The 9209-nt window shown below is 43.4% G+C and overlaps 1 protein-coding gene across 1 annotated transcript; it reads right to left on the bottom strand.

Moving 5' to 3' along the window:
• Positions 1-7273: 7273 nt before the first annotated feature.
• On the bottom strand, positions 7274-9006 carry LOC140888254 (uncharacterized). The gene is made up of 2 exons (XM_073295942.1): positions 8648-9006; positions 7274-8534 (listed from the first exon to the last, which is right to left on the bottom strand). The coding sequence occupies exons 1-2, from the start codon at positions 9004-9006 to the stop codon at positions 7274-7276; spliced, it is 1620 nt and encodes a 539-aa protein (XP_073152043.1).
• Between the last annotated feature and the right edge of the window lie 203 nt (positions 9007-9209).

Here is a 9209-nt window from a genome sequence, read left to right as displayed (position 1 = left end):
GAAGAAGGAATATGAGGAAGAACGGGTTGGGATGAGTGCTGAAGTTGAGTCATGCCGTACTGCTCTGGAGACTGCCAATAGTAGAATTGCTGAACTAGAGGTGGACAAGATTGAGCTGGAGAGCAAAACGCGGGCCCTGACCAAAGAGCTTGAGGCTGCGAAGGAGGTCGGGAAAAAGGAGTTCTTGAATTCCGCCGATTTTGCTAATGCTATAGCCGAGAAGGCGGCTACCTTCTTTCACGAGGGTTTCAAGGGGTTAGCCCAATTCAGGGCTAATGGGTACTCAGAGGCCGAGCACCCCGCCCTCTTCCTAGACTGTACCAAGGCTCTCGATGACATGCCTGATGAGGATTCGGAGGAGGCCGAGCCGGAGAAGCTAGCAGATCCCGACCAGAGCTCAAAGCCTCAAGATGCCTCCGTTCCTTGATTATTTTTGTTCTTGTTGTATGTGTTGTTTAAAAACATAATCTTAATGGTAGACCCTGCGTGGTCAGTGATTTTGGTTGTTTCCCAAGTCGGGCTAGTACATTGTTTACTGTTTCGTGCATGAATGTTTTTGCCCAATTCGGGTTTCTTTAAGAATTCTCATATTCTAACATGGTTTTACTGTTATAAATGTGCATGCAAGTCCAGCCACAAAATTTATTAAGTATAAATCATTCAAGGGCCCGACCTACACATACCCGGACTGGCTGAATTCCAGTTGAGTCGAAATTTTACCGAGTAAATTACTAAGAGTCCGGACTACATGTACCCGGACTGGATAAACAATAAATGTTGTCATTAAAGCCCGACCTACATGTTACCGAACTAATTGAATCAAGCCAATTTAAATATTTGAGAGTCTGACCTACATGTACTCTGACTGGCTAAAAGTTTAATTAAGGATTTATTAAGTGCAACTCATTAAAGGCCCGACCTACATATACCAGGACTGGCTGAATTCCAATTGAGTCCCAAAATAAAACTATTCAAGCCTTACTGCAGTCTTTGATATCGATCCAAACTTGAACTTTTTAAGTACCATCAATGTGATTTTTTGAGTGCCAGACCTGCCTGGGCTTTGAGTTCCACTGACGTGGGCCACTGAGGTGGACTTTGTGTGCCAGACCTACCTGGGCTTTGAGTTCCACTAATGTGGTCCTTGAGTGCCAGACCTGCCTGGGCTTTGAGTTCCACTGATGTGGGCCACTGAGGTGGACTTTGTGTGCCAGACCTGCCTGGGCCTTGAGTTCCACTGATGTGGTCCTTGAGTGCCAAACCTGCCTGGGCTTTGAGTTCCACTGATGTGGTCCTTGAGTGTCAGACCTGCCTGGGCTTTGAGTTCCACTGATGTGGGCCACTGAGATGGACTTTGTGTGCCAGACCTGCCTAGGCTTTGAGTTCCACTGATGTGCTCCTTGAGTGCCAGACCTGCCTGGGCTTTGAGTTCCACTGATGTGGTCCTTGAGTGCCAGACCTGCCTGAGCTTTGAGTTCCACTAATGTGGGCCACTGAGATGGACTTTGTGTGCCAGACCTGCCTGGGCTTTGAGTTCCACTAATGTGGTCCTTGAGTGCCAGACCTGCCTGGGCTTTGAGTTCCACTGATGTGGGCCACTGAGGTTGACTTTGTGTGTCAGACCTGCCTGGGCTTTGAGTTCCACCGATGTGGTCCTTGAGTGCCAGACCTGCCTGGGCTTTGAGTTCCACTGATGTGGACTTTGAATAAGGGATGTTACCAAAAATCACAGGGTGTTCCATAAAATAGAACTGACTCTTGCAACATTCAAAAAACAAAATTGACACTAAAACAGGACTGGCCCTGATGTAAACAAAACAGGACTGACTGTAACGCAAAAAGACGGCTGGTTAAGAACCAGCTTAGTAAGATAGTATGACGAGACCTGAGCTGAGCTACTACGGATAATATTTTTTTTTAAGTGCTGAGCATTCCATGTCCTTTTACCCTTTTTTCCTTGGGCATCTTCCAAGTAATATGCAGCTATTCCAGCTTTTCCTATCACTTTGAATGAGCCTTCATACTTGGCCTCTAGCTTTCCTCTTTCCCCTGGATGTTGTATCTTTCGCATAACCAGGTCTCCCTCCTGGAAAACCTTAGGGTATACGCTTTTGTTGTAGGCCTGGGTCATTCTCTTGCGATAGAATGCGAGCCTAATTGTAGCTCGGGACCTGTGCTCTTCAAGTAAGTCTAAATCCATTGCTCGCAGTTCTTGATTATTTGCCCCATATGCCATTATTCTAGCACTCTCTTGTCCAATTTCTGCCGGGAGAACAGCTTCAGTCCCATACATCATACTGAAAGGAGTTTTACCCATACCGGATCGAGTTGTAGTTCGGTAAGACCACAATACGGAAGGGATTTTGTCCGCCCACTTGCCCTTGGCTGCATCCAGTCGTGTCTTAAGAGCCTGGACTATCGTTCTGTTAGTAACTTCGACCTATCCATTCCCTTGAGGGTATGCTACAGAGGTAAAAACTTGTTCGATCTTCATTTCATGACACCATGCTCGGACTTTGGATCCACAGAACTGTCTTCCATTGTCTGATGCTAACCTGTGAGGGATCCCGAAGCGGCACACTATATTTTTCCATAGAAAATTGAGCACTTCATTTTCTGTAATTTTAGCTAGGGGCTCGGCCTCCACCCATTTAGAAAAATAGTCGACCGTGACCAACAAAAATTTTCTCTGCCCCGTGCTAACAGGGAATGGTCCTACAATCCATTCCCCACTGATCAAAAGGACAGGCGGCCACCACTGCCTTCATGTATTCTGCAGGTCTCCACTATAAGTTAGCATGTCTCTGGAAATTATAACATGCATGAACCAGATTTGAAGAATCTTTCCGCATAGTAGGCCAAAAGAAACCAGCAAGAAGGGCTTTCCGAGCCAGGGCAAGACTACCTAGATGACTTCCGCAAGACCCTTCATGAATTTCCCGTAATACATAATTTGCTTTGTCGGGACCTAAACACTTCAACAAAGGTTGAGAGAAGGATCTTTTGAACAGAATTTGATCTATCATGACGAAACAAAGTGCCCTTCGTTTTATCTCCTTAGCTTTTTTATTATCAATTGGTAATTATTTCGCGGTTAGATATTTGTGTAGATCATATCTCCAATCCCCTTTTGCTATTTGAGTTAGCATATCATCAAGAGTTTCCAGCTGAGATACGAGCGCCCGACCTGCAACAATGGGATCAGGTCGGTCATTCAAGACACTGGCTAAGCGAGCCAAATGGTCGGCCTTGATGTTCTCAGCTCGGGGGATGAGCTCTAAGTTCAATTCGGTGAATCCTTCCTTGGCTTTGTCTAATGTCTTGGCATATTTCCTCATCTTATCATCTTTGATCTCAAACTTTACTTTGCTCTACTGAATAGCTAATTGGGAATCGGAATATAGAGTAGCCCGAGAAATACCCAGATTCTGTGTTGCCTTAAGTCCAAGTAATAATGTCTCATATTCTGCTTCGTTGTTAGAAGCTTTGAAGTCCAATCTAATTGAGATATTTGTTTCTTCACCCCAAGGTGAGGTAATCACGACTCCAGCTCCGCTCCCTGATTGACATGATGACCCGTCTACAAAGATCTTCCAAAGCTCCTCTTGTTCTAACTGAACCGTCTCTGCTAAGAAGTCTGCTAGGGCTTGAGCTTTTATGGCTGTCCGAGGCTCAAATTTGATGGTGTACTCACTCAACTGTGTAATCCACCTGATAAGTCTCCCCGATGCGCCTGGATTAGTTGCAATTTTTCCCAGAATGCTATTGGTGAGCACGGTGATGGGATGTGACAGGAAGTAAGGACGTAATTTTCTTGCGGTGATGACCAGAGTTAAGGCAAGCTTTTCTTGAGTTAAGTAATTGAGCTCGGGTCCCTTCAAAGCATGACTCACAAAGTAAACAGGCTGATGATTTGTTCCCTCTTTCCTAACCAGGACTGAACTTGTTGCTCGAGGTGTGACCGCCAAATATAAGAACAGTTCTTCTCCTTGAGTGGGCTTATTCAGCACAGGCAATTGTTTTAAATAGGCTTTCAAATCCTGGAAGGCTTTCTCACTTTCCTCATTCCATTCGAAAGTTTTGTTCTTTTTTAATACTTTAAAGAAGGATAGACTTTTATCTGCAGACCTGCTTATAAACCGGGCTAATGTTGTGATTCTTCCTGTTAACCTTTGTACCTCCTGTATATTCCTGGGCGAGCTCATAGAAATAATAGCTTGGACCTTTTCCGGATTTGCCTCAATTCCCCTTCTCGTAACCATATAACCAAGAAACTTTCCAGCTCGGACTCCGAAAGTACACTTGCTAGGGTTTAGCTTAAGTTGATAGTGCTTCAAAGTCTGAAAAGTTTGAGTTAGGTCGGTAATGAACTGGTCCGTAGTTCGGGTCTTGACCAGGATATCATCTACATAGACCTCGATATTTTTGCCTATTTGTTGCTCGAAAATTTTATCCATCAACCTTTGGTATGTAGCCCCAGCATTTTTTAGTCCAAATGGCATGACCCCTGTAACAATATGTTCTTGTTGACGTCACAAAACTCACTTTATTCTTGTCCTCTTTAGCTAGTGGGATTTGATGATATCCTTGATAGGCATCCAAGAAGCTGAGCAGCTCGTGCCCCGCTGTGGAATCGACAAGTTGATCAATTCTGGGTAACGGATAACAGTCCTTTGGGCATGCCTTGTTCAGATCCCGAAAATCCACACACATGCGCCATTTACCAGAGGACTTTGGTACCAGAACTATATTGGACAACCAGGTCGGGAAATAGATTTTCTCAATGTGTCCAGCTCTGAGTAATTCGTCTACTTGTTCCTTTATTACTGCGTCTTTCTCAGGACCAAAGTGTCGTTTCCTTTGAATAATAGGATGGCAACCCTTTACCACATTGAGCTTGTGCTCTGCTACTTCTCGATGGACCCCTACCAGGTCTGAAACTGACCATGCAAAAAAATCTTTATTTTTTTCCAAGCATTTCAATGAGGTTTGCTTTAACGGTGTTTCAAGGGTGCTAGCAATTTTTACCATCCCCGAAGGAGGGGAGATCATGATTTCCTCAATTTCTTCTTCAGCGGTGACAGTTGTTTCTTCTATTAGGTTGACTTTTTCCATGCTAGAAAGTCCAGGTCTGTCAACTCTATCCGTCTTGGTCACCTTTTGTTCTATTCTGACCTCCTCCACATAGCATTTGCGAGCAATAACTTGATCACCTTGCACTTCACCGATCTCATTACAAACTGGGAACTTTATTTTCTGATGCAGAGCTGACGCGACAGCCATGAAAGTGGTCATGGCAGGTGTAAGGCCCTGAAATTAATTATTTTGGGATTAGTGGAATTTGTTAATTATTAGAATTGAATTGATGGGATTTAATTGAGCCGAGATTGAATTGAATTAAATTGGGAGTTTAAGGGACCGAAATGCAAAGTTGGATTTTATATATATATTATCTCATGCAACTTGGTTGACCAAGTCTTTCATCACTCCCTCAATCTCTTCCTTTCCCTCTCCATTCGTACGTTCTGAACCGGAAGCCATGGAAAGCGATTTCTCAAGATTTTCATCCGTTTGATTCGCACGATTCGATCGTCAGATTTTGATTCCGATTTGAGTTTCACGATCACCGCATCGAGGGCTTCTTTCTGACGTAAGTTTTGCTACGATCCACGAACTTTGAATTTTGTTGGGTTGTTAGAATTTGATAATTTTTTAGTATACGTTCTTGAGCTAGCATAGATCGTGTATTCGAAGTCGGTTCGGAAAAAGATCGAAGTTTGGATTTTATATGAATTTTTAGGCTTAAATTCAAAAATGGGTCTTTGGATTTTGTTGGATTTTGGTTGTTTTTGATGGATTGGAAGATGATATGATATTGGTTTGAGTTGTTTGATGATGTTGTTGATTTTTGGATTGACCGTTTATAGCCGTTATGCCGTCGAAATTGAGTTTTGGATTATCGGTTGTTTATTCGGTTTGATTTCCAGGTATTGTTTGAGTTAGAAGATTTATACCGAATCCGTATTTCACATTTCAGATTTGAGTTGAAAGATTCGGGTTTGGATCGAACTTGGAAGTTGAATCGATTCGAGGATCGAAGACGGTATAGTATTGAACTTCTTGTATGGCTTGTTTTGATTCGATTTGATTTTGATTGAGTTCGTTGTTATTTTCAGATTTGAATCCCCGAAGAACTTGAAAAGGTAAGAAGACGACAATTGAATGATTGGGACGATTAACTCGAATTTGATTTAATTCGAGTGCCCAAAAGAAATCACATACTTGTATGCTATTTGAATTATTTGATTTTTTTTCTTGGATGAGTTTATTTTTTTACTTGCATACATCTTGAGCCGAAGATTCGATTTGTTTTGAACTTAGAAAATTTAGGGAGCTATATTGAAGTGGCTTTGGATTTCGAGATTTTCCAATTGCTAGAATACTTCTTATAGTTTCTCTAAAGTCTAGGGGTTTGAGTTGAGCGACATCCACCCCGAATGGATTGTGTCGGTGATTTGTTCGTGAAAACTTGACCCTGGGATCCCAACTGTATACCTATTGATATTCGATTATCCGATTAGATAATCCCGAGTTTTGAAGTCATGCATTGCATTTTAATGTATTTCGAGTTGAGTGCTGATATGCCTTTTTGAATTGATTGACTCGTGGTTTTATATAGCATGATTTGTTACATTATTTGGAATTGCTTTATTTGTCTCTTTTACTGGGAATTATATTCTCACCGGATTATCCGGCTGTCGTTTTGTTTGTATGTGTACTTGACGGCAGGTGGGGCAGGATCGAGTCAGAAGCTGCATGATTAGGTCGAGTTGGAAGTGATAGAAGTGAGACACCGTGAGTCGTAGGGTTGTGCCTTTGGACTTGTATTGTTTTGTTTAGTCGATCGATTTATGTTGTCGAACTTGTATTATTAATTGTTTTGATGGTATTTCGAATCCCTTATTTCATGTATGAGCTATGGATTGAACCTTGGTGGCTTGGATTGTTGATTTTGAGTTTGTAAAGATTGCTCTTGCCCTGGTTTTTTTGCAGCTTGAATGGACGGCGCGGGCGCACTGTTTCTGGCGCCGTGGTTTTGCGAGGCGTGAGCGCGGGCGCGCTGTTCCTGGCACGGGCGCGCTAGCTCTTGCGAAGCTTGGGCGCGGGCGCGCTGGTTTTGCGAGGTCTCGGCGCGGGCGCACGACCCCTTTTAAAAAAAAATAAAAAAATTTGATTAGTTTTTCCGCGGATCTTTGTGATTGATTTTGTTTGCTTATTCGAGATTAGACGATTGGAAACGGGGTCTCATAGCAGGTCTACCCAGTATGGCGTTATAGGCAGACGGAGCTTCTACTATAATAAAGCTCACAATCCTGGTCTTGCGACCGTTGCCTTTCCCAAGAGTTAGGGGTAGATGTACTAACCCAACAGGCCGGATTGCATGACCCGTGAAACCAAAGAGTGATGTAACGACGGGCTCCATTTTGTACTGTCCCAGGTCTATTTGATTGATAGCTTCTTGGAATAGAACATTGACAGAACTGCCTGAATCCACAAATATCCGGGCCACATCGTAATTTGCGACCATGACCCTTATTACCAGTGCATCATTATGGTTGCTAGAATCCCCTTTTAAATCTTCCGGCCCAAAAGAGAGGGTCGGGCCAATGTTGGCAGTCTGATTGTCAATCTCCATATTTATCAATTTTTGGTTGCTAGATTTTCTAGCTCGATTGGAATCTCCATCAGTAGGGCCTCCAGAAATCATGTTGATAATTCCTCGAGCAGGTGGGGCCGGTCTTTGATGAGCTCGATCATCCCTAGGCTGGTCTTGATTTGGATGATTAAAATCTTCGTGAGGAGGAACAGTCCTGGCTCTTTGTCTTGACCTTCCTCCATGTCCCCTGTTCGGGCGATACCCCTCTTGACGGGTCAATATATTTTTTAATTCAGAGTATTGCTGTATTATCCTTTCAATCTCTTGATCTAATTGACGATAGTTCTCCGTAGTATGCCCATACTCATTGTGAAAGTGACAATACTTATCTGATTCCCTATTTCGAGGTCCCTTTTCAGTCCATGGAGGTCTTTGCGTGAGTTTCCAATCGTCACAAATTTGAAGAGCTCGAACTTTGCTCATGCGCAAAGGAGTGAAAGAGGTGAATTCTCTCAATAGTGCGGGTCGGAATGACTGTCCTATCCCAAAATTATTGCTTGGAACCCTATTATTCTTTGGACTTTTTGGCCATTCCCTCTTCACAGCTGCTCGCGAGATCTGTATTTCTTTCATGTTGACATATTTCTCAGCTCGGGCGAGTAATTCCTCGTATGTCTCCGGCGACCTCTTTATTAGAGATTTGAGAAAATCCTTTGTATCTAGTCCTTGCATGAAGGCACTGATGAGCAGGTCTGGGGTAGCCATGGGTATCTCGAGAGCCAAGGCACTAAACCTGTGGATATATGTTCTCAAATTTTCATGTTCTCGTTGCTTGATTGCAAAGAGGCTGAAAGTAGTGGTAGGATGCTTTTTGTTGCTAGCAAAGTGATGCAAAAAGGATTTGCTAAAATCCTTGAACTCTTGATCTCCCTAGGGCGTAGCATATTGAACCATTGCTGGGCTGGTCCTATAAGAGTAGTAAGGAAAGACCAGCACTTGATCTGATCAGAATATTTATGCAACAGAGCTTCATTCTCAAAGCGTGCTAAATGGTCTTCAGGATCTCCTTTACCATCATACTCCCCGACGTGAGGCAATTTGAATTGTTTGGGGAGATCGGCGTCCAATATCTCCTGAGTAAAAGGAATGTTTCTGGTTGTGGTAGCTAGGTACCCGGCCTGCTTCTTCCTTACCTTCTCCATCTCTTCCTTCAACTTTTTGATCTCTTCGAGGTGGGCATTATGATCGGGGTGCGGGGGATTGGCCTCACCCCTTTCCGCCAAAGCCCTCTGAACAGCCGGAGTTACTAACTCCTCTAAATTTGGGTGATTTCCATTCTGATTAGCCATCAAAACTCTTTTTCTTAAAATTTCCACCAACGGCGCCAATTGATGATACCCTGGGAAATTATTTTAACCCGGACCCGTTCATTATGGGTTTAAGAGGGTTGGCCCAATTATTGGATTATTATTATATATATAAGGTCCAGCCCAGTTTCCTACCTGTTAGGGCGTATCAAGACCCGGGCTGCTGTTAATGGGCCGATCCGAGC

This window comes from Henckelia pumila, chromosome 3 (assembly GCF_033568475.1).
Source record: "Henckelia pumila isolate YLH828 chromosome 3, ASM3356847v2, whole genome shotgun sequence".
Taxonomy (NCBI): domain Eukaryota; kingdom Viridiplantae; phylum Streptophyta; class Magnoliopsida; order Lamiales; family Gesneriaceae; genus Henckelia; species Henckelia pumila.
Note: the sequence above shows the minus strand (reverse complement) of the source record. Positions and strands in the feature narration are given on the sequence as shown.

What these genes read in the sequence shown, in the direction of transcription:
- LOC140888254 (XM_073295942.1), bottom strand. Translation starts at nt 9,006, where the DNA reads ATGGCTAATCAGAATGGAAATCACCCAAATTTAGAGGAGTTAGTAACT. An exon ending in TCTGATCAGATCAAGTGCTG is followed by an intron (nt 8,535 to 8,647) that starts GTCTTTCCTTAC and finishes TCACTTTGCTAG; the next exon opens with CAACAAAAAGCATCCTACCA.